Source organism: Aphelocoma coerulescens, chromosome 8, assembly GCF_041296385.1.
Source record: "Aphelocoma coerulescens isolate FSJ_1873_10779 chromosome 8, UR_Acoe_1.0, whole genome shotgun sequence".
Lineage (NCBI taxonomy): Eukaryota > Metazoa > Chordata > Aves > Passeriformes > Corvidae > Aphelocoma > Aphelocoma coerulescens.
In genome coordinates, this window is record NC_091022.1 from 16,031,708 (window position 1) to 16,057,212 (window position 25,505).

Below are 25,505 nucleotides of genomic sequence, written 5' to 3' on the forward strand. Positions count from 1 at the left end.
ATCCTTACCTCTACATCAGTTATGTTCTAAATTAAAAACATCTGTCACAGGCAAAGAGAGGCTGGTAATTCTCCTGTATTTGAGACTTTTAACAGAAACATGGAGAAACTGAAACTTGCAAGGAAGTCTTAGATCCCCAGTAACAGCTCTAGCACTGCTAAAAGCAAAGAGAGGAAAACAGACCCTCTAGTAAAAAGGGACACATAAGACATTGTCCAGCTTTTTTCCAGTTTAAAGTATCATTTACCAAAACTAGTCATCAAATGAAAACTGGATTTAGTGCCATTCCACCAGTGTATTTCAAACTTTTGAAACAGGTCTGTCTAATCAATGCCAACACAAACGGCTTCACATGATTTTCAATACCAAATTGAAAGAGGAGGGAAAGGGACACAACATATTGTCACAGAATCAGTGTGATTTATTTTTAATTACTAATTAATTTTTGTTCAAGATGGTGGTTTTACTGGTTTATATCTGACAATGACTGAGTTTATATAACTCCTCAAACACTCTTGCTGTACTACAACATTGTTTGCAGAATGATCAGCTATGGGACATGTCTGTTTGCAAGCTTTTCTGAGGCTGGGGATTGTGAGGTTTCTGAACACTGACTCATAACAGAGAACTCTTCGGGAGTTTGTAAAAGACCTTGTGTCTCCAGACCTAAGACAGGTCAAATAACAAGAGATGATGTTGGTCGTTTTATTTTGGAGGTCTGGATAGGTGCTGACTAAACTTGCCTGTTTCAGTTGGCAGCCAGGGAGGACATTAGAAAGCACAGATAAAATAAATATTGTCAGATTCCAAGTGCTGGAGCATTTTTCAGTTGATATTGTCATTCTTATTTGTCATTATATCTTTGATTAACTTGAAAATTACTACAAATAAACTTGATTTCCTAGCCAACACCTATGATCATTACTTTTTCTATGTGGCATCTGTGGGAGTTGAGGCTCAAGTGTAGCATTTTGTTTGTTTGGGTCCTTTTTCTTCTAAGACAAGTCTGTAGTAGCAAATTGCTTTGACTTTTGTTTATCAGGGAATCTACAAGAACTGCTGTGTGAGCAATCCACATATGCCATGTCCTCATCGTGTGTAGTTACTTCTGCATTTTGCCACTGCAGCTGCAGAACAGTGCTTTTGGAGTAAATGTGTTTTCTCCTGGTTGTTTGAGGAAGACTGGAATTCTGATATTTAAGGACAAATTGAAAATTTCCAATGAATCCACTCATTTCGTTCCATTGTTTTGTTTTCGAAAGCCAAGCACATTTGAAAATGCTCTCAAGAACTGGCAAGTACACAACTCTTGGCATAATTAAGGCATGCAAGCTATAGCAGCATAGGTCTTGGGACCTATGTCCCAGTTGTGTTCCTCCTCACTTATCTGTTCAGCTAGCTGCTTTCTTTGCAGGTGAAAAGATGCACCTGTACATACTCCCCCCCTCAGAATGCAGAAGTCAAGGATGGCTATGGAAGGCAACAGCAGTGTGTGATGTGTGCTGTGCTTCTTTCAGGACACTGGTGCTTCCAGATTTCATCCTGGAGCTCAGTAAGCTCATTTCCAAAGTAGATAGAAAGTATGAAAAGAAGTTTTGCAATGAGGAATCTAATCTACCTTAATGGGAGTAACTCACAACCAATGGAGCTACTGTAGGCAGTCCTGTGAATATTTCCTTCTTGCATCTTGTAGGCACATTCTCTGTAACAGCTTTGCATCAAGTATGTGCAAGGATGGGTTGTGCAAATAGTCAAACATGAAGACAAAGACCAATTTTCAATCTCACCTGAAGATAAAATAAAACTTTATGAAAAGAATGTAATGACTCATACAAGAGTAATCACAGCTTAGGCAGGGCTGCCCAGCTCCAGTCCCATTACTTAGCACGTAGGCATGCTACTAAGGAAATTACTGCCCTTTTTCTGGTTCTTAGTCATAAAAAAAAATGACAAGCATGACACTACTTCCTATGTAACTACAGTGCCTAAAAATTTCCTAAGTTATTAGAATCAGCCAATAGAGACCATCTTATGTGCTAACAGATCAGAGTTTCTGGCATGGTTTTAAAATGTCTTTTACCTGTACTGTGGAACATGTGGTTTAGATAGAGAAGCAAGACATTTTCCTTTATGCAATGAGGAAAATAATAGTTTGTACTTCTGTAGCATCTTCCACTTGATAAGCTGATAGAGTACTATACAGTCTTCTCTGTGAAAAATAACTACCACAGTGATGTATGCTACAAAAATGTTAGTATATGTCATACAGGAAATAGGTGGGTCAGAAGACTAGAACTGAATGTGGAATCCAGGTATCTCAACTCCTCTTTCTGTATTCTCACCATAATGCCATTTTTCTTGCACTGAACATATTGGTGAGGCACTTTGGTGTCCAACATGAGATCACAGTCTGGTGTTCTTTGGTTCCTTTCCCCTCCCCCTGCTCCTTCCCTCCCTCCCTCCCCCAAGTATATTTTGAAGAAAGATTATGAGTGAAATATCCTATGGGAAATCTCCACAGATTGTTACTTGTGGCAGTGAAGTTCTGGAATCTGTCACTGTGCCTGAAATATTTCTGGTATCTCTCTATCCTCAATACTTTTCACAACTGGCAAGACAAACACAGAGTGCCATCAGCTAGTCAAGATTTGGTAGCTTTCCTAGTTTATCAGTAGCTCACTTCAAATGAAGATCCAGGTCCAGTGTTTTTTTCTGGTTTTAATTGCTTCATTAAAAAAAAAAAAAAGTTGCTGTGAGATATTTCAGATCTCTCAGACTCCAAAATTCAGTGTAACGGACAATGCATAAGATGAGGTAGATGTCCTAATTCTACCAATACCCAGAGATGTGACTGTGGTAAATCATGCCGTGGAATTTTAATCCTGCTGCTGTTACTATTGGATGTTTAACTTGCTTAGTGTGAGAACACCACCACAGTTTCATTTATTTTTGATTATTGGCTTGATAATATGCAGAGGTCCTGGAAGATACATAATGTCATCTTTAATTGCATTTGTCATTGAGCTATCTTAGGACCACAACTTCAGCCACATCATGAAGTCAGACTCTGAAGTAGATACATCAGAAGCAATTTATTAAAGCTAGTCCTGGTAAAAATGGAGGAAGATAATGAAAGGATTGAACTTTAGAGTGAAATGAAAATAGTGCATGAAGAGGATCTCCCAAAAGAGAACCACCATACAACTAGTAGGAATCAAATATTTGATGTCAAAATCAATTAAATATTTGGTTAGGCAGAAAAGAATTTGGCTCTGGAAAGCTAATGCAAATAGGATAGCAGTTAATACGTTTGAAAAATGTTGACTTATGAATTCTGATACGATGGGAATTGAAATTGCTTTGAACAACTGGAATAACTGTGGTAAAACCAGAGAAATGTTGGCCAGGCAGCCTGAAAGACCGAGCCAATGGGAAAGAGACAAACACGGCGTTAAAAAAAACACACGCAAACAAAAAAACCCTGATCTAGACAGTGCTTTAAAAGTCAACTGAGTGTGCCTTGATTTGTATTAAAGCAAAAGCCCTGTGGCTGAGTCAATGGTACAGCTGAAGGTGCTTGAGGTAATTAGTTGAAAATGAAGGTTTTATCTATAATTATCTCATTTTTTTGAAGGTATACTTTACAAAAGCAGGATAAGCGGATAAATGACCATCTGTTCTGTCAGTAGCTGCCGAATCTGTACAGCTATTTGACCCTTTGTTGTAGAAAATGCGTTTTATCCCACCAACCTGTTGCACAAGTAACTTCACGCGACTTGGTAGGATGAGGGGGGCGTCTTCCAACACAAGTAAATTGTGTGTGCAAAGTGCGTAATAGGCTCTGAATCGTCTGTGAACAGGCTCCATTTAGCAAACTGTTAATTTTTGCTGTAGTGCTAATTTGAGAGACGAAATTATGGAGCCGAAGTTGTTAAATCGATGGAAAAGGGCATCGGGAGGTCACGGCCTGCCAGAGGCTGGCGCGCCGGGGGCTCGGCGAGACTCAGCCTGAGCGGCCCGGAGGGTGTGGCCGGGAGCCCTAACCCAGGGCCCGGGGCGCTGCGCAGCGGCCGGAGCTGCCGGAGCCGCCCCCCGCCCCAGGTGAGGGGCGGCCGGGAGGGGCTCGTGTGGCAGGCGGGAGAGGCACGGAACTGCGGCCGGGCTGTGGCGGACCGGACAGCGAGCGATAAAGCGCTCGTAGAAGGCTCCGGTTGAGTCACCCTTAAGTTATCGCGAACTGCGCTTCTTTGGGGCGGGCTGGTGCTGGCTACGCGCCGGCTCCTACCGCGGCACGGCCAGACCTTGGGCTCTCCCGAGAGCGTCCCCGTTCATTTTCTGGCAGCGCTCCGCACCGTTGTTGTTGCGGGACCGGCCTCCGGCCACCCCTCCCGGCTGCCCGCTCCGGCTCCGCGGCCCCGAGGGAGGGACGCGGGCCGGACACGCTGCCAGGAGATCGCTTCGCCAGGACAGACGCTCCAGCCGATCCGCAGAAAGCCTGGAGAGAAGCAGCAGTGATCAGACCCGGTAACTGCGGGGACAGCGTTGACCTCTCGGGCAGAGAATGAAGAGCTGGTTTTGTGTGTGAGTGTGTGTGAGTGTCCCTCACACCGCTGTCGGGGCGGGGGGCGCGGGAGCAGGGCGAGCGCTGCCCCTGCCCGGGATGGCTTGCGGACGGCAAGAAACGCCGTAGCTGTGACTGTGGCGACTGAGACGTTGGCTCCAGTGCTTAGCTTTTATGGGAATTGAATCCATGGAAATCTGTTAAATAAGTGTAAAACCCTGGTGCGTACTCGAGATGCCGAGATACTTCCCTGAGTAGAGAGAAAAGAAACGCTGTTTTCTGTCCTTTTTTCCCCCTTTGCCTTTTGAAGAGGAGCAAAGCACTTCTTTCTGTCCGAATTTGTGGTTTCTGTAAGTTGGTTGCTAGTTCGAAAAAGTAATGCTGAAAGGGTTTTTCAGTTAAAGTGTGTTGTTCTTTTCTTTCTTTTTTCTTTTTTTTTTTTTTCTTTTGTAACATCGTGGGAACAGAGGAGCAGTCAAAATAAATTGTTTCCTTTATCAGAAAAGGAACAAAAGCTTGTATTTTGAAGAATTGGCTAAAAACCACTTAGATTTGACTGTAACCTTGATAAAGTTCTCTGTTTCTGCCAGCAAAATGGGTAGAGAAGTTTATTTCAAGTCAAGGCTTCATACTTTTCAGGATTACTGAGCTAACTGATTGTGCATGATAATTTCATGGCCAAATGAAAAGCTGTACTTATTATTGAATCATGTTCAGTGATCACTTTTTCTTGGCATTTTTTATAGATATGAAGGCATTCTACATGTGGAAATTCATAAAGAGAAGTATGGGGTTTATCTGTTTCTCTCATGAGAAAAAGACATTTCAAAGATAATTTATCCTGGCCTGTGTGTATTCTGTTGCGTGAGAATAATAGTTAAAAATAGCTTTTTTAATAAGCTGACTGATTACAGTGCAAGGATGTATGGGAGGAGACTGGAAATTGTATGGCATATATAAAGAGAGAGAAGGAGAGCATGAACACTGTGATAGCACTTCAAGACCCTTTGGAAGCACTGACCTGACTCTAATCTTGTGGGGATGTTTGATGTTTGACAGACTCATGTTTTTTTCTGATAGTAGCTTAAAGCCTTTGAACTACTGCATATGCTTTCTCAATCTATGTCTCTGTATCATAACAGGCTGTAGGTTCTTGAACCTTAATCTTCTCAAAGTCCTGTGACATGTTTGCTATAGAAGCTACTGCATCAGTTTCTCTTTTTCATAACAAAAGCAGAAAATACAGGTTGCAGAAAGCTGCTTCTAAGCCATTTGGGGGAGCAGAAATCCTTTCTTTTTTGTTACAATAATGAGGAATACTACACTGCTTCTAGGGGGACAACATGAAATCCACCTTGAATTTATAATAGCTACAGTTTTGATTGTGTTTTTTTCCTATGATATGTTAACTTTAGAGGCTTTTAAGTTACGCTTTTTCTGTTTCCCTTATTCTCTTACTTCACACAGAAAAAAAAAAATCTGAGGAAATTTGTCTGCCTTTTTGTCCTGACCTTGACTTTCTTCACCATTAAGCATGTTCACTTTCATTTTTTTCTGTGTGCATCTGCAAAGTGCATGCAAATATGCCAAATAACTTAGCAGGGAGAAGAGAGTAATGGGTCTTCCAGTTGTTGAAATTTATTATTGCTGATTTCAAGGTAGGGAGGGGAGATGAGTGGGAGGAATTTGTGAGGAGATTTGATGTGGCAAAAGTAAGTAGAGTTTTCACAAAAGTTGACTCCATCTTTTAACCTGCTAACAGTCAGCTGAGTATCTTAAACCATGTTCAAGCCCTCTTAGCCTCATAGCCTAGATAATGGTAAAGATTGGTGATATAATAATTCCAGGTATAAATTCCAGAGATTTAGATCCTAAGAAAGAGAATCACCCAAATGGCAGATCAATAAGGCTTTGAGAGAAATGTGGGTCTTATAATGTCCAAAACTGATTTAGATATAACTCTGAGTTTTGAAATAGCTTGAGAGTTTGATTTGGAACTCTGAAATTGCTTTTCTCTTTCCTTTTATGAGGTTTCTATTAGCATGAGCATATACAGCCTTGGAAGACCCTGCCATTGATTGTGTTATGTTGTAGGGGCACTTAATCCTATATCTGTGTCATTTTGAATGAACCATCAGAACACTTCCTCAGGCTGTGTGAACATCAGAAAGCTTTCATGAGGACAAGCTGAGCCAGAAAATTTGGATTTGAATCCCAAAGATGGCACAAGCAGGAGGATATTTAGTATGTTGTTTTAGGGAGGTGAAAGTTATTTGTTTCATTGTTCATGGTTCTTTCTTGTTTTGAGCAATGATGTGAAGAGATGCACACCTCATGGTTCTTTCTTGTTTTGAGCAATGATGTGAAGAGATGCACACCTCACCTGTTTGGAATTGCCCACCACATACATATTTTATTCTATGTCCAATCTCATACTGTTATTCTAAATGCCATGTTGATTTTAGAGCCCTCTTCATTTGTATTTGCTCACCCTCATTCATAACAAAAACCTAGAATATGTCAGAAGTTTACCTGGAAACCTTCATGCTTTCTAGTTCTCTGAATTCACAATGTGACTCCTGACAATTCTGTTCCCATATATTCTTCCAAATTATAAACTGCAGAAAGAAAAGTGCGACTCTATGTATAAATACAAATTCATTTGCCATTTTTAACATTATATTGGCATGAGTCCATCTTGTTTGCACCTGGTTGGGGGAAATTTGTATGATTTCCAAAGTGTTCTGTTTTGTTAGGTGCTGCATTTTGACAAATAGGAATGTGTACCATTAAATTGCAGTTCCTTTTGAGCCATTGTTCTGTTACAATTTCTACCACTTCTGTTGTTGATTGCATGATGGCAAATGTTCAAAGCCTCTTAGGGAGTAAAATTTTCAGGGTTTCTATATCTAATAAAGTCAAACATTCTTTGAATCATATACTGAAGTATTTGAGACATTCCAGAGTCTGCAGCTGAAGAGGCTCCCACTTTCCAGTGTTTATATTCAATACAAGAAAACAGTATGGATAGTTTGGCAGGACTTTTGTTACTGATCTGATTGTTGTAGTTCTCTGTTTACACTTATGAAAAATACATAGTACAGCAGCACACAGGCAAGCAGATAAACGTATGGTGGAAGCTGGCAGACCTGTTGTTCTCACTTTTGTTTGGGTTTTTTGGTTTGGTTTGGGTTTTTTATTTCTTTGGGTTCTGTTTTGTGGGGTTTTTTGTTTGTTTGGGATTTTTTGAGGGTTTTTTTTTAAGAGGTTTTGCAGGGAGGATTGTTAGAAATATTATCAAAGCTTCTGCACGCATACTTGTTGGCTAAGTGTATTGCAAGTTCTTGAGTGCAGGTATTTTTGTACTAACTGTGGAACTCTACCTTGATTCCTCAAAACAAAACTCAGGTATGAATTTGAGGATTATGGATTGAATTTTTAAGTCATGTGAGTACTGCTTAAAAGAAGCAATGATTAGGACAACTCTGGGAGTTTGGTTTTGATTCTTAAGGGCTTCTTAGAAGTAGGGGTGAAATGGAAAATGCAGTACATCAGGGGGTCGTTAATTTGTTGAAAACTCTCAGACTATTGGATTGAAAACCTACTGGGCTGCTGTAAGAATTATCTTGTGGTTGGGTTAGGAGAGTGAATTCTCAGCTTTCTTTGTGGATCCTCAGACATGAAGTGGTTGACAGTTTAATGTCACAGCAAGCCTATTGTGGACTCATCAGCTATTAAACCAGAGCTTTTCATGGTTATGTTTATAACAGCTTGGGTTTGATACCTGCTTGCACGTAATGTCGTAGTTTCAGCACAGCAGTGGTAACCTCGTGGGAAAGGCTAAGAGAAAATTTCTCACTGGATAACCTGAACTAAAACAGTTGGAATTCAGAGGTTTGGGGATGGTTTTTATATAAACCAATAAGAAAGTACAATAATTAAGTACAGACTCTGAGCAGCCCCTGAAAGGAGAACAAGATTTGTACAATATGAGCCAGCTAGCTTCCACTTTTTCAGATTCCATAAACTATGTTTCTTGCTTTTCTACAATGAATACACAAAGTTGAGTTTCAAATGGTTGTGTGAACTGTAAGAAGTCTCTTTTTCCCTCTATTGTTGGAAATAATTTATATCATTCTGTTCTAATAACAAAGCTGAATTTACAAGAAACAAGCTCAGTCAGTTTGCTTTAGCTAGAGGAGGTTTCAGCTTTGTGGTAAGCATTTGCATTTTAGATCTTCCTATCTGTGGACCAGTTCTTTTGCTTGGAACAATTATAATGCAAAGCTGACTTTACAGCAATTATTGTGAAATAATTATGTGATATTTTTAGTACTAGCTGAAACTAGCAGAAATTGTGTCCTTCAACCTCATCATAAATGGAGAGATGATTTACTACTTCATATCAAGGGCCTATGTGATAATTTATGGCAGATTTTTTGTGAGAGTGTATTTTGGTTTCTTTAGGATTTTGTATTTTATTTGGATCCACGTGACTAAAAATGTCAGTTCTTTGCTAATACCTCAAATCTTTTCTACTCTTTTCATCAAGAGATGTGACCAGAGTCAGCTGGGTTCTTCCTGGGCAGAAGTGCTATTTCCAGAGACTTTTCTGCTATAGTACATAGTACCTGTGCTCTGACAGAGGGTTGGCAAATGGAAGAATAAAAAAGAAAAAATTAATTACTGAGTATTTATTGTAGGACTTTCAATAAGGGAGAATTGGGAAGGGATTTGTTGTTGAAGTCTGAAAACCCTATTCAGCTGGTGAATCTCTGCAGTGCAGCTGGCAGGAAAAAGCAGAATTTTTACATACTTTGAGATCAGCTTTAGCATTACTGTGAAACTAAGCCTGTTATGATAACCTCTGAGTAGAAGTAACAGTAGCTTTAGCACAGAAACATTTTGATGGTAGCTGTGATGCTAAGGCTGGAGAAGGGAGCGGGTGCACTATAGAGGCACCTCTGTTTTCCTTGCAACACCTGTGCATTCCCCAAACCAGGAGGAATTCTTATGCAGCTGTAAGCAGCTGACTTCCAGGCTCCTGGGCCTTCGGGGTGCTCTTCTTATTTTTCAGCATGAAACTTGACTGAGGTCAGAACAGATTCCCTCTGTCCATAACTGTTATTTCCAAAAGTGCTTCTGCTTTCTGATTTCATATCAATCTCTGCAGCATCTGTGGCTGTTCCAGTTTCTGTGGGAAGCACCTGGTTGACTAACACCTAGGTTAAATAATACAGGACTGGTTGCCCTTTAGGTCTGTTAGGCTTTTGCAGGCTAATATAACTGCATAGGATAAGGCAGCCTGTCTTCTGTAATACAAAACTATAAACTGAGCACAGGGCAGCATTTTTTGAGGAACAGAACAGTAATTTGTTAATGAGCCTGAAGTGTTTGTCTCACAAAGCTTTTTGCTCACGATAACAGAAAAACCTGTACTGTATGGCAGACTGTAATTGAGTGTACCAGAGACTGACAGCTATGCAAATCTCTCTGTCAACAACGATTTGAGCCAGCAGGCTGGGCATGCTGAAGAAGAGAATTCCAGTAATCTGCTCCTGCCCTTATCTCTTGGGTAGAGCCGTTTAGTTTACAGCCTGTTAGAAATATGTGACCAGTTATCTGCTAGATTTATTACTTGAGCAAGACTCCTTAGCAACAGTTTTTTCCTCACAGTGTGCCAGCTTCTGGGTTTAAAAACATATTCTTTCAAACCAAGCTGTAGTGTCCTTTATTTTTTTGACAAAATGTTCTTAAAACTTTACTTGTTGTCAGTGATTCAAAGTTGATGTCTGAGTCTTCAGAGAATGTTAAAAAGCAAAAAAGAGGAACTCTGTGGATAAAAATGGAGAATTGTTCAGGGCCTGCTCTTGCATGTTTGTCCAGACTTGTTGTTTTTTGTAGTGACTTTTAACATGTATAAAGTTATACATGTGTGCTTGATGTGCAGTTGGGAGCAGCATGACTGGATCTTGAGGTATCTGACTGCCTCAAAGCAAAGCAAAAGTTCAGTTTCAGATACCTTTGTTAGTCATGCTACTTAACTTCCTTTAAGTGGGGGCTTTCATGATTGATGCACACTAAGAAATCTTGGTTTTGTTTTTCCAGAATCAAAAATGATAGCTGCAGGAAAATTTTCAAGTATTCCTAGAAACGGCCCAGTGAACCACCAGTTCTCATTAGCTTCTTCCATGGACCTTTTGACCACAAAACCTTCACCAATTGAGCATCACTCAAACTCCTTTCAAGGCATCTCTATCCACGGCACTCTCCCCAGGAAGAAGAAGGGGACAGTTCCCACTCGGTCTTGTGATATGTTTAGCCACGTGGGAATGTTGCCTTACATGAGAACACGGCAGCAGCCACCTTTTGTACAGGATGTTATAGAAGAGTACCCTCCAGAAAATGGAAAGAGCAGCGAACTCCATGCCAGGTATGTTGTAAAACCTTAATTTGCATATGTTAGTTGCATAGATATTATTACACATTCTTCTAAGCCTCTGAAGGCCCAGTTATAGATACAGCTGTTTACTATAACTCTTAAGTTTTCCCCCCAGTATTCAATTTAGGTCTTGATGGAAGACGTAAACAATTTTAAATGACTGTGTCTTGCCTCTGCATGTTTAAAAGGTATAATATTGCGTGTACTGTTCCCATGGAGGAAATTTTTTTAAGTCAGTGAATTGCTTTGATATGACCCTTTGCATTGTTGCAACAGAGCAATTTTAATCAAAAAGTCATAACTGCTCAAACTTGGTTTTGATTTGTATTCCATGCAATATGGATGGAGGGCTGAGGAAAAGGAGAGTGGTGTTCCAGCTGCCTCAAATCTAGAGCTGTGTGTAAGCCTTCTTCATGAAAGACTTACTGGAACCCCATGTACACTGAGCTAATGACAAATTATCCCTATTTATTATTCCTGCCTTTGTAGTTAACATATGCATAACTCTTGAGAAAAACCTATACTCTTACAGCTAACCTTTCTTATGGGAATCTGTTATCATCACTGATAATTCATTGCTTACAAAAAGTAATTAATTTTGTAAATGTCCTTTTTTTTCGTTTTGGTATTGACATCTATACAATGGGGAAAAAATTTCCAGCTAACACAAGAAAAAATTCAGTGTAATGCAGTGGATCAGTTAAAGACATAGAAATGAGAGAACGTTTGGTTGCTTGGCTGATGGAGTTAAAGGCTGAGAAAATATATCCAAATTACGAGCTCTGAATTAGGATTTACAGTCTTGCTGTGTTCATCACTACAATTTTTTGGTTTTCAAGTCTTGTGAGTAAGGTTGTGTGTCTAGAGTGGGTTTTTTATGCTTTTTGCTTGTGCTTTATGGGATCAAGCTTTCTTCTCACCTAAAAAGAAGTCTTCTCTGTACCCCATTAATTTTAAAAGAAGAAAGGACCTAAGTGGATTAAGTATTCTTTTGTCACTGATCTCTGAGATGTACCTGCTTATATGATAAGTTTTAAAACATAATTTTTTTTAAAAAAAACTCATTTGTTTCTTTTATTTGCATACTTTTAGAGAGCGCAAGCCAGCCTGGGGTGTTGCTGTGAAAAAAATATGGTGATATACACTGAAGTTTTATTTTATATCTTCTTTTTCAAGAGCAGTTACTAAATATTATTTTCTTGAGAGACCAAATCCTACTGATACCTTGTCTTATAACATGAATATGACAACCTTGTCCTATAAAGAACACTTCAGCAAACCAGTAAGAGTACGAACAGAATGCTTGAGAGGAAAATGTCAGGAAGGTCTGCTGGTCAGAATGAAAACATAATGCTTTTGAATTAATAAAGAGATTCAAAGGATGTTATTAATGCAGCCTGTGAATAGAATTTGTGCCTATTGAGTCATAGCAGCAAGTGCTGTCCCTGTTTGATCTTTCCGTTACTTTGATAAAATACACTCTGAATGCTATGCTAACAACTTCTAACAATTGGTTTCTTTAATTTTTACAATGGATCATTATGTGATCCATTGTAAAATGTTCTGCTCCATGACCTGGATGCACAGTTGTGTTAAAGCGGAAAACAATAACAACTTGACAGTCAGCAAATACATCACTTTTTGAATCTTCTTGCAATGACACTGCACTTTTCATTCGTTTACTTTAAAGGGAAATTGAGAGAGAAAGTCTGATTAGCCTGTGGTAAGCATTTTGTCATATATGCTAAGGTATGCATTCTAATGCTTACATTTACATTGAAATTACCTGTGCCTAATAGTGTAGGGGAGTCCATGTTTCCTTATTAGTGTTTTTTTAAAAAAAGCCCTGTTACTTCAGTGTAGGAATTTGTGAAACAGTGTAACATTACATGAATATTCTCATTCAGGAGTACGTCAGTCTTTCATTGCTATAATGCTGTTTACAAAAACTGAACGTGTGAGTACACATTTTAATGAAACATTTTCAGGATGCACTGTGCAACCCAAGTGCTGTGTTTGATGCCAGTGGGCCAGAACTAATAGTCATTAGGATTGCAGTGTTCATGTGCACATGGATATGATTATTTTGAACTTTGGCTCAGTCATGTCATTGTTTGTTTGATTAATTCTAATTTAAAAAACATTACTATGATAACATTTTTTAAGAATTCAAAGTAATACTCTCTTTAACATATGAATACACATCACGTTATTTTGTGAAACAAAAAATAAGCCAGAGCGATGAGAATAGGAAAACAATAATGAACTGTGTTCCATTCCCTAATGGAATTCTTCTGATTCTGAAATTCTTCTGATAACTTGGAGAAATTATATTGTCAATTTTCAATGCAATAAGATTGTCTTCTCTTCTTGGTTTGTGAATGTACATCTCTGCTAGTTACTTAGTTCAAGGGGAAAAAAGTTTTCTTTCTTGAGAAAGCTTACATCTGAGTTTGAGAGTCTCTTGGAAATAATTAAATGGCCAAAATTAGAATCAGCTGAGCTCTTGAAAGGTAGTTTTATTAGCAAAAATAGAATTCACTCTTGAAAGTGAAGAACTTCACTTTTAAAAGAGAATTCTCATTTTAGCATGTAAAACTAAAGCTGCTTTTGTGTAATGTTCTTTATTATCTGACATTGATAATTAAACCCAAATAAAGTTTAATTGTAATTTCTCTTTGACACGTGGTCCACGGGTTATCTTTATTTAGCTTTGCCTTGTATTATGATACCTTTATTTAAAAGAAAATTGTTCAAATTCCCATCATTTGCTAGAAGCAGTAGCTTTTTCTTTTCTGGCCCGTGTCTTGTGGCTGCCATCAGCAAACCCAGAATTTCCAATGCACTTGGATGATCATAGTTCTTCATGAGTGACAATAAAGTTTAGCAGACTTGTGGCATTTTCATGCTTTTTCATTAATGCAGCCAAATGTCCCTCAAATAAACAGGACCTAAAAGCATTGCAGAATTATCACTATTGCAGTAAGTTTGAGTGTAGTAATAAAGGCAACTGTCAAAGGCCTGTTTTGACATTCTGTGCCATTTCAGCTGGATGTCAGCAGTACTCAGGTAGTCTTGGGTTAACACAGTAGTTATCTCTGTGGGTCTGGTACTGGCTCTGATATAAACATACTTGAATGTTATCTCATTGTAGAGATGCAAGGAATTTCTGAGACATTGTTAAGAAGATGGAATAGAGCAAAGACTTTTGCAAATATCCCGAAGCAAAACTAGATTCCAGTACTGATACCGTGCTCTCTGTTTCATGACGCAGTGTGATTGCAAGAGATAGCAGAACAAGTGATTGCTTCTTGGACTGTAAGCTGACAGCTGTAGTATTCTCTGTTCCTAAACTCACCACTGCCATGTTCACCGCTAAATTATGTCCTCAAGTGCCATATCCAAATGTTTTTTGAACACTTTCAGAGATGGTACTTCCACCCACTTCTCTGGGCAGTCCTTTTTGTGGAAAAAAATTTCCTAATAAATGGATTCCTAATAATCTAAAGCTCCCTTGGTGCAACTTGAGGCCATCTCCTCTTGTTCTCTCATGCTGACACTTGTTACTCTATTGGTAAGCCAAACCACATACCAGGGAAAGAAGAGAGGATCATGAGGCATATTCTGAAGATTTTTTTCTCCAGTTTGAGTTGAAGGTTTGAGTTGAAATTAGTACTATTGCAAGATACAAGAATCACAGAACACTGTGAGAAAGAAATGTGTCTTTGATACCCCACTGTCAAACAGGTTCCAAGGTTGTTATGTGGGGAGAGAAGTAATGCAAGTGGTATGATAGGTTCAACATTGTGTTGTCAGGGAGTCAGGCTAATAAAGATATGTGATCTCCACAGTCAGTTAAAAGACAGTGAAGGAAAGAAAAGATACTCCTTTCTTAGTACTGGTAATTCCTCTATTGCCTGCAAATAGCCTGTATTCCTGTTTAAATAAACAAGGTTTACAACAAAATTAAGTGAAATTCAGTTTAATAGCAGCTCCAGTGTGATATTGTAAAGAGGTCAGAAATATGATCTGGATTTGCACAGAGTTGATGTTGTTGATGGGCATGATGCTTTGAAAGAATTTAATGTAAATTTTACAATGGACAATCTAGCACAGTAATAAAATCAAAGCTAGACACAATTTCTTAAAAATAAGTTTATTAATTTTTTTATGCAGTTTGTAGAGTTACATGCTTATTTTAAAGCACTTAGTGTTTCAGAAGCCCTAGTGTTCAATTCAGACTTTTTAAAAAAGATACTTAACTGCTAAAAGTACATGCATGAGAAGTTTAGTATTTGAAAGAAAGAAAAATGAATTAACTTTGTCTTCACCCTGTATGTGTAGTATAGGAGTCTGTAGAATAGAGCTTTGGGTGTTTGGGGAGAAACTGTGGTCATACATTTCCATTAAATCACTATCTTCCCTCTGCTGAGCCTACCCCTAGGAAGTGTTGAAACACACCATCTGCCAGAAATGATCACGCTTAAGTTTTCATGATAATTAAAGCCTTAAAACAAAGTTGACATTAATTTTCACTGACTGTTTCACATTATACAGGATGTTTGTGAATATGTGCTGGTTTAATTTGTTTACTAGCTCTCTTTCCAGTAGCTGTTTCATCTGCTTGTGCTTGTAAAGACAATTTTTTGTTCAAATTCCATCCTTTGTCTATACAGACATTTGAAAAATGGAGTCACTGATAAACAGTAGGGTTGTATTGTTCAAACTGGCTTGAAATCAAAATACTTCGTGCATTTCTCTAAATAATGTATAATGCCCTGGGTGCTTTATCACTATTCATAAGAGGTTCTGACCCACCAGCTGGTCAGAATTCGATTTTTTTTCTTCCTGTTTTTGAAGCTTTAGTTTTAACTGTGTATGAATTTGAAGTGTAGAGTTGTAACTACAGAGATATAATTTTAATCTTTTCTTCTTTGCTTTGGTTTTAGTTTTCTGTTCTCAAGCCCAGTAAATTCCTGGCTATGCTTTAAGTCCTAATTGTGATTGTATTTAACAACACTACTTCTTTATTGATGTGGCTACAAACTATTCATTTTTGTAGGTAGACAAGGCATAACAGTTTTTTTTACTCTGCCAGGATCTCAAGTGTGAACTGTCCATATCCAGCATTTTTTTGACATGGTTCAAGCATGTTAAAAAAGAAAAATTCAGTCTGGTGGGTGTGGGGAGCCATGGAAGAAAAGATTTTGATTAGCTTGATTCTTTCACTAAGGAAGTGGGCAGACCAGTAGCTCTAGCATCTTCCAGTGCTCATTGAACCTTATTGCAAAAGACGAAAATGTGATAAATAACCTGTAAACGAAAGTGTATTTTATAGGCTGGCCCTAATTATCTACACACAGGTGCAAAGAACACACTTATTTTCTGTAGTTCTGAGAGTGTGGTTTGTGTGACTGCATATTTCGCTAGACTTCAGTCTCTTGAATACTGGTCAGCAGACTTTTTTACCTCTTTTCTATGTCAGCTGTTTCAGATGAAGTGCTCTCAGCTAGAACTGGATTTCATACTGCTGTAGCAGAGAGTTATTCCAGAGGAGATTAGTTTATCAGGTTGTTTAGGATGTTCTGTTCTCTTCTGAATTTCTGATCTTCAAGGCTCTGCATGTTTGGCTGGATGATCTTCGCATACTTGTCTTGCATAACTGTCCAGGAAGAAATAAAAATATGTCCAATTTTAGCCTTGACACTGACATTAGCAGGGTAACTTCATCAGCATAAACCTGAGCAGGCTCACTATTCTCTACAGGACCTTGTCCTTGGAGAGCAGTACATTTGGAAGCTGGTACAGGGTTAGTCTTGAAGTATAAAGCTATTAATGACTGAATTCTGGGTTCCCAAAACTTTTCCTGTTCTCTTAGGGGTATGACCACAATAGATGAGGCCTGCTGAAGTCCTTGAATTGAGAGTTGAATTATAAGGGAAAAGAGTTGGCAAAGCTGTTCTTGGTGAGGAGAGCACTATTCAGGAGTTGCTTTATCCTTGTCAGAATTTGCAGCCAGAAGCCTGTTTTGCTTCTCCAGATGCTGCAAATTCTGTTTTTCATTGGGTTTGGAGAATGGGGTGGATCAGGTATTTAGACAGCATTTATTTTGTTCTAACTAGTGATTTTGAAAACATTATTTTTTTGATAATTTCAATTTTAATTTGTGTTACTTTTTCAAATTAATACTGTGTGTGCACTTGTACGATTAGATGCACTTTGAAAATTAAAATAATTTTTTATCAAGACTTTAATATATCAAGTAAAATAAGTATTTTATGTTTCATGTGTGAAGTGAGTAATACTGGGGGGGGTTTTGTTTATAGAATGCAGTGTAGTTCTTCAGGTATGAAAATATTTGCAAGATTAACAGGAAGCTTGATACCTTTGGTTCCATTTTAAATTTTAGGATAGGGTGGGGAGGAATTTCTGTAAAACCACAAAATCTTGACAGTAAAAATAGTTATGGTTAAGGTGTAATGCCTAAAACTACCTCTTAGTATGAGCTTTGTTTTAAAAAAGACCTGAACCAAACTGTTTGTGAGTATATTGTTGTGTTTCTTTAATAAGAGTAACGCAAGTGTGTCGAATTTGGGGCTACTTATATCTCATTGACTTCTTCCATGCATAGGTTTTTCAAAAGGAAGAGTTCCTTAGATGTTGCCAATACTTCATGCTTTTTGTCACAAATTTTCCCATTCTTTCTGTTGATGTGTCCTGTTCTCGTGTGCACCTGCAAGTCTCTGCTGTCTCAGAGGTGGAGCAGAGCTACCCGCTAAAGCTGGTAGATGTTTGTGGTAGAAGGAATGCTGTGTTGGATAAGCAGAGAATAGCTAATGTTATCTGCTTACATTCAGTATCAAATCCTCTTATCCTTTAACTCTAGGGGTTGGTTCTGTTTTGGCTTGTCTACTTTTTCTTTTTAGCCCCTCTGTCCATTGTTTGGTTCAGATTCTTCTGTTGTGAAGTTCTACTTCACCCCTTTGTTACCATTTGATGCTCACGTCCTCTTTCTTTGCTTGGTGGACATAGACCTGCAGAACAAATGCTTCACTTCTTGCTTTTTATGGGGATTTTGGAAAACTGGCTACAGGTGACAATTTTTGGAAATCTGCCCATGTGGGATCTTGGGAGAGGGAAATGAGGAAAACAGGACAAAATGTCTCAAAAAGAGAAACCATCCCTCCAGTATTAGAGATTAATTAAGTCACAGTTCTTCACCTTCTGAGCAGAGGAATTGAAGTGCCTTATGGGATGAATGCAGTTGTATCATTGTTTGAAATTAATTGTGGGATCATGACCTTATTGTTAATGAATGACTTGCCAGGTAAACTTGAGCCCAAATCCCTCAAAGCCCCTATCAAAATTAGTCATTGTTATTTTTCAAAAACTTCCCGAAAACTTCAAGTTTTTCTGGCTGTTTTCTTCTTTGAGAGGAGTACACTGTATTAGTGGAAAGTTTCTTGAATTACTCCTTCCATCACACCCAAAGTTCCTTCCCTAGCTCTGATGTTTTGTGATCTCTTTTGTAAATGTTATGGAGTGCCCTATTCACTTGTACCAAGTGCTATATTGCTTCCTCATCTTGCCTCCTGTTCATATGTGAACATTTCTTTTCCTTTCTGTCCCTTTTATGCTCTAAATAGTAGTTAAATGTTACATAGGGGAGTATATTCCTAATGCTTACTTGCCATATCTAGTGCAGAGAGGCATCTGATGCGACAAGCTTTTTAAATTGGGCTAAGGGAATAGACAGGGAGGACAATTCTTTCACTATCGTCTTCTTAGTGCCAAAGCAAAGTATTAGCATTCCTATATTTCAGTCCAAATATACATTCCTGAAAGACATGTTAGCCAAGTGGAAAAACCATGCTTTTTGAATAAACTCTTCCTAGAATTAGATTAATTTCAGATTAATTAATGGAGACTGTGATTCTGCTAAAGATTTGTTGTGGTTTTTTGGAGCATGCATATTCATTTTATAAGGTTGTATTGATTTTGAACACTTAAAATTTTGTGGTGCTGGATTCGGGATAACTGCACAGCAACTAAAACACTCACTGTAAAGAGTTGCCAGCTGAAGATACAAGTCAACAGGCAACAGCACATACATAAACAACTTTGTAGTAGCAGTGTCTGTTTTGGATAAGCAATAGTCTTGCTGCCCAACCACTACTTTGACAGAATAGGTCTTGGGATAAAAGGTTTAAGAAGGGCTTTGAAGGACATAGTTTTGGCTCTGGTAAACCTAAATGTTAAGGAAAATAGAGAAAAAAGAATGGATATATGTAGTCTGAGCTTTTGAACAGGTTGTATAGACTGGTACTGTGTGTGGTGCAGAAACAGTCTTTTGGAAAAGGTAGAAAAAATGGTGTCGATTTTTCTGCTGCAATAGGTAAACCAGAGCGAGTTGGAGGGATGCAGATTGAAGTGGTAAAAGTAAATGGCTGAAACATTATCTCTGCTGGGACATTCTGAACAAGTAGGAGTAAGTTGAGATTTCATTTAATTCAAGGAAAAGTACGTGTCATCTCTTCTTGAGTTTTAATCACCAAAGAGTCCCTGCTGTTCTTGTGTGAACTGCAGGTCATTACACAGTCATAGCACTTTGCACTTGTTTCCACTGGTGTTTGAATGAGTCATGCCCATGGTGCTGTGCAGCTGTAGACAGAAGAGTGGAATGCCCTTAGGAATGTAGCAGGAGTACGTGTGAGAAGCAGAAGTTGCTGGGGGATAAAATCAGTGGACCTTTTACTTCAGTTTACAGTAGAAATAACATCAGTTTGCATTACATATACTGGAACACATCATGTCCAGCATGCTTAAACTTGCACCTTCATACTTAAGTAGTGTGTATTTCAAAAATCTACTGAGATGGAGAGATTTCAAAGACACAAATTGATGAAATATTTGATCCCATCTGGTCATTTTACAGCGGTTCTGTCTGTGTTAGCAGCCATGCAACAGCTTGGTACATTTTCAGGGCCTCAGGCTGCCTTTGAGCCTCTACTGCCTTTACTCAGATTTGGCACTGGCACTATTGGTGTTGGAACAATTGAGAAGATAGTTCTTCTCATGATTTGTCTTTCAATGGGGTAGAAAGGGGATGTTTTTGAAAATGTCCCCAGCAAAAGTCACTTTAAAATAAATGAACAAACATGTTTTCATACATCAAATACTGGCAGTGTGTCCCAATGTTTTTCCCAGTTATAAAAGTGTGAAGTAGCACCAAGCTGATTCAGGGCCACTCAGCAGTTTCCACCACTGTAAGAATGGTTGTAATATGGGAGTTGAATGATAATGAGGATTTGGGCAACTTGATGTTACTGTTGTGTCTGCACTTAAATTTTGTTAAAGTTATCATAGCTAATTTTTTAATTGTAGCTGATTGGTCTGTGAGGATGCCAAGGGCCTGGACAAAGCAGATGCTTAATAGGGCTTAGTGTGTCAAGGTCTGCATGTTGCAGGATTTTTGATAGCAACAATGATGAGAAGAGGTAATGTACAATGTTGGAGAGGTGGAGGTTTTCATAGAATCAAACAGCTAAAGATTACAGGATATCTGCTTAAAGATTTTTTTATTGAAGTCATATAGAGAGCTATTGGACAAACAGCAGAGTCTGAAAAACAGTTTATGTCTGAGTTACTGAGATTCTGGCTGTTCTCTGGTGCCCACTGAACTGAATAATGGATGTCAGGCTTGAACGCCAGGATTCAGCTTTTCAATTACAGCATTGATTTTGAGTACGTAAGAATTTTGTCAAATATTTTCGAAGAGTGACTAGTTACGCAGATGTTAAAGTTTTCTTTACCCAATTTTCATGTTTGGTTGCTCATTGTCTTCAAATTCATGCAGGAATTGAAGTTGGCAGTATAACAGTATTTAGTTTGTCATACCAGAAATATGATTCAAGTTGCTTATAAGGATTTTTTTTTTTTCATTTTAACCAGTGACTGTTCATGGTGACAACTTCAAAAGGGCTTTTCTAAAAAAATCTTTTAATTCTTCCCACACATTTGACTGTCATTTAGAGGTGTTGGGAAGTGGAGAAACAGCATTCAGTACCAGCTGAATTCCGTTCCCTTTTCTCATCTCAGCCAGCTCTAGTTATATTTTGAAGGGGTCCTCATACAATGATAATTACTATTTTCTGAGAAATTACTTTGTTTCTCATAGTGGTCAAATGTATCAGTAGGTGCTCATAGACAGTCAATGCCAACCAGTATGACACCAAACTCTTCATTGTTGCAACAAATGTTGCTAAGGGGAGAGGAAGAGGGAAGCAAAAGAGCAACTTCACGGTTTTTGTTGTCTCACCTTCACGTTTTTCAGGAGTTCCTGAAGCTCCACACTTGTTTGCAAGCTCTGTGCATTTTCTTGGCTGTATCAGCAAAAAACCCATACATAAAAAACAAAAGCACATGAGAATCTTGATAAGTATCTTAAAGCTGGACTGAAAAGAAATTGAGATCATTTCCAAGGACTACCAGGGAGAGATTAAAGGCTTGTATGTCTGCAAGATCAGCCAGCATTGTAAAAGGTGTTTTCAGATGTCAGTCTCTAGAGAGAATGTGTTTCTGGCTAGGAGAAGCCTCAGAATCATGAGGGCTGAGATTGTGATGCTTTCTTTTAATGGTCAGATATTGCTGAAGGAGTGTTTACATTACCGTGGTTTCCACACAGACCTTGTACGTGTGGAGGAGGGTCAACAGAGGACTTGCGCTACTCAGGAGAATGGCTTAATTACATGTAGCAAGTCAGGTGCTTTTTGTCTTCTTTTTTGTTCCTATGAGCAAAAACGTGCTGGAAGGGGATTTTGTTTTGTCACAAAATGAGGTGATAGCAAGAGGTGGCAGCAATATGAATACCCAAAATAAATGTGGGAGTCTTAAATTCCTCTCTGTGACAGAAGGAGTATGGAAAGAGCATGAAGCCAATGCTGTGTGTCCTAGTGCATACTTACCTCTACTTGAGGTATTCTGAAAACTTCTCTGTTCCAGGGGCATCATTCTATATTAAATACGCTTTTTATGTGAATGGAAGTAGGTCTTATCTGATTATTAGGAAGCCAAAATACTTAATGAAATCCAATCAGTGAACCCACAGTTTACACAGGACTGGTTGCCTTAAATGCTGTAGGTAAACAGGTGCAAATGGATACAGCCATAAAGTCAAGCTTATTATGAAGATAAACATTAGCATTACTTGAAAGGTAATAAAATCTGATGAAAGATAAGAATTTAGTATTATTGAAACAAACCTTCAGTTAAATTGATTTTGAGAGATGGCAGAAGGGGCCGCTGTCTTTCATCTGATCTGTTAGTCATCTGAAAGTATATTTTTTTTCTGCGGATCTTCTAATATAATAAGTGAGAGTATAGGTTCACCATTTTTTATTAAGATTCTTTGAGAGGGAAAATGGAAATGAAAAATGGGCTTTTATATTTTTCTTAACTTCATGACATTATAGATTTCCTTCACCAGGAACACATGGCATAAAGAAACACGTCATCATTGCTAACAGAGAGCTAAGATTCAGGAGCTAGTTTTATTTGGTTGCTTGCTTCTAGTTACTTGGGCTAACTGCTTAGTCTGGTTTTCTGCATGTAATGTGACAGTATTGTGGTGGAATCAAATGACAGGAAAATGCGGTAGTTAATCTTTACTATTAGTTGCTGCACAACAATGAAAGTTCCATTCCTTGAAAATAACTTCAAAAAATTTGTACAGAGATGAAGGCTTAGATAACAAGGGAATTTGGGGAGCGAGAGAGGAGTAGATCAGCTGGGAGGCAGGTATCTGAGATGTGTAGGGCTCCAACATAAACATCTTTCTAAATGACTCATGGTAAATTGCAGGGTTTTGTACATTTTGTTGTGGGACAGCTTACCAGATAAAATACTACAGTACTTGTGAAGATACTTGTTATCCCTTCCATTTCCCAAAGCCAAACATTTTCAAAGCACTTTTGTCATGTGGATGCTGAAAGAAATGTAGGGCACATCTTTCTCTGCTCTCTTCTGGATTTCCTGCTTTACATACAGTAAATAAACTGTTTAATCTTAAAGCTTTCCTACCTCTCTTGATCTATCCTAAAGATCATTTTCCCTGTAGCAGGAGGTGGGAACAGAGGAGTCTGTAGGAAGGCTGATCTGCAGGAGTGCAGGTTGTAAGTGCAGACCATAACAAAACATGCTCACTGCTGGAGTAACCAGGTTTGTTCTTTCGGAGTGTGTTGCACAGGCAGTGCTGGTAGGCCCTTTGTCCTGAAAGATTCCACAGGCAAGCAAAGAACTAAACTGCAAAGTTTTTCAGGAGCATTTGGTACTGGAACAACTTCCCACAGATCATTTGAATGTGAGAAGAATTCAGGCATGCTTAATGACTTTTCTGAACTGATTTAAAATGTTGGGGTTTTTTACCAGTCAAATTGAAAAGTGCTGAGAAGGAAAACGTCTCTTCTGTTTAGAAGCTTTCTTTTCTTTTCTTTTTCCTCTGTGCTTCACCCCTTCTCTGCTATGCTTGTACATACTTTATGCTCATACAGTTTCCAAGCTGACTCTTCTTTGTATATTGCATAGGAAAAAGTTTCAAATAGTCCAAGTTCTATTTCCATTGAATTTTCCAGCTTTTTATTCTTTTAAACATCAGTTGAGAATGGAACTTGACCCTTGATAAGTACTGAGATAATGTGAATGAGTAATACATGATACAGCCTGAACAGTTTAACACCATAATTTTATGGGGAAGGCTCAGTATTCTGGATTAAAAGCTGTTAGGGAACCAGACTAAAAACTGAGTATAAAATAATAATATCATTTCAGATGATATGCGGTTACTTTCAAACAACACAGGGAACTCAGAGACTGTTTTCTGGATTGATTAATTCCAATGTAACCCAATTTCTACATTTCTGAAGCTGCTTATTAGGTTTCCAGTGTTACATCTTTGTAACAGCTTCCACCAAACAAGATCCTGTTTCTAAATTTAGAGTATCTGTTGTCCAAGTGGCAAACTTGATTGCTGTAATGAGTGCCCAATCCTCTCTAAGTTTGCACAGTTTTCATTGTGCCTGTTACGTGTTTGAACTTTAAGGGCAGCACCATGTATGTCATCCCAGGTTCTGTAGAAAACATCCAGTCATGTACTGCAAACTCTGTTAACCTGATAGTTCTTGAATAGAAATACACAAAATGCTTTGAAATAGAAATAAACATATATTTTATGGAAAGAGCTGTAACAGTGCTCTTCACTTAGGCTTCTGTGCCCTTTGCTATCTGTCTGTATAGAAAACCTATGATGAAATATTTTATTTTTAAATTAGGGAAAGGACTTGATTATTTGGCTTTCAAATAATTGCGATGCTGAGATTATTATTATTTTGACAACTTTTTCTTTGTATATATAGAAATTGAATGTAGTACTTTCTATTTCCTGTTAGCAGTGCCCTCCCAGTGCTATCAGAGGCAGTAGCTTAAACAGGAAAACATAAAAGCAAAGATATAAATTCAAAAGCCATTGGGAGAACTCTCTTTTAAATTTATTTCAAATGTTTTAGGTGGAAAGTAAGTATTTCAGCCATCTGTTGAAATGTCAAGATTCATTTTATTTGCTTAAAATGGCATAATTAACTTTATTTCTCAAATTAATTACTACTGGCTCCACTACCTGTCCTTCTAGAAGAAATCAGTGATTTATATATTTGTTAAAAATTAGATAGTATGGGCCATCGAGCTCTAACACACACCTTTTAATGAGGATTTTAATGTGACTAGTAGCATATTGCTCATATGAATGCATCTCTTCAGTATGAGGTTATATTTGGACTCACCATTTTTTTGTTTGTTTCTTCTTCTGTCTCTCCCGGTACCATTTTCTTACAGAGATCAGACTATTCTGGATCCTACATTGGAATATGTTAAGGTAAGGTACTGTTTCTTACCCTCAAAATATTTTATTTGGTGTATACCCAGCACTGACAGAGCATTTCCAGTCATTTGTCAGTAAACAGGGCAGCTGTCTACCTTTTGGTACAGAGAAACAAATTATACATGTCAGGCTGTTTTCTTAAAGCTTCAGTGAAATGCTTGTAGGCATTGTACCTTGGGTGTGGGTTGCATTTTTATACTGGGGCTTCTTTACAGTTACATGGTGACTGTTTAAATTCTTGCTTTTGTTAGCAGATTAAAAGAAACTGTGTTTTTTGTTTATGGACTTCTGGGGAAGTAAAGAATCATGTCTGAAAATATAATAAAAATGTCAAATTTAGGTTTACACTTTTAGTATTATACTTACTAAAATTACAGTTAAAAATTCACTTCTGGTCCAAAAAAGTAATTGGAATCCTGGAAAAGTTGTGAGTTCTGCTCTCCTGTTTTGAGATCTCCTGTATATGATCAGTGTGCATATTTTGTTAAGAGTAAATAAAAAGTACCCTGGAACATTCATAAATTATATTCAAAACTCAATCCCAGACTGGCAATGGAGAGACTTTGGAAGAA

At 38.2% G+C, this 25,505-nt stretch overlaps 1 protein-coding gene across 9 annotated transcripts in view; it reads left to right on the plus strand.

Annotated features, from left to right (window-relative positions):
• BCAR3 (BCAR3 adaptor protein, NSP family member) overlaps positions 1 to 25,505 on the plus strand; it is a 96,684-nt gene that overhangs the window by 35,270 nt on the left and 35,909 nt on the right. For 6 of the 9 annotated variants that reach the window (XM_069022727.1, XM_069022728.1, XM_069022729.1 and 3 more), the window contains 2 exons: positions 10,670 to 10,994; positions 24,888 to 24,927. In XM_069022727.1, coding sequence (XP_068878828.1) covers positions 10,670 to 10,994; positions 24,888 to 24,927 — 365 coding nt within the window. Of the gene's footprint in view, positions 1 to 4,284; positions 4,525 to 4,563; positions 4,582 to 10,669; positions 10,995 to 24,887; positions 24,928 to 25,505 lie in introns of those variants that run through there. The other 3 variants (XM_069022734.1, XM_069022733.1, XM_069022736.1) reach the window with 3 other exon arrangements.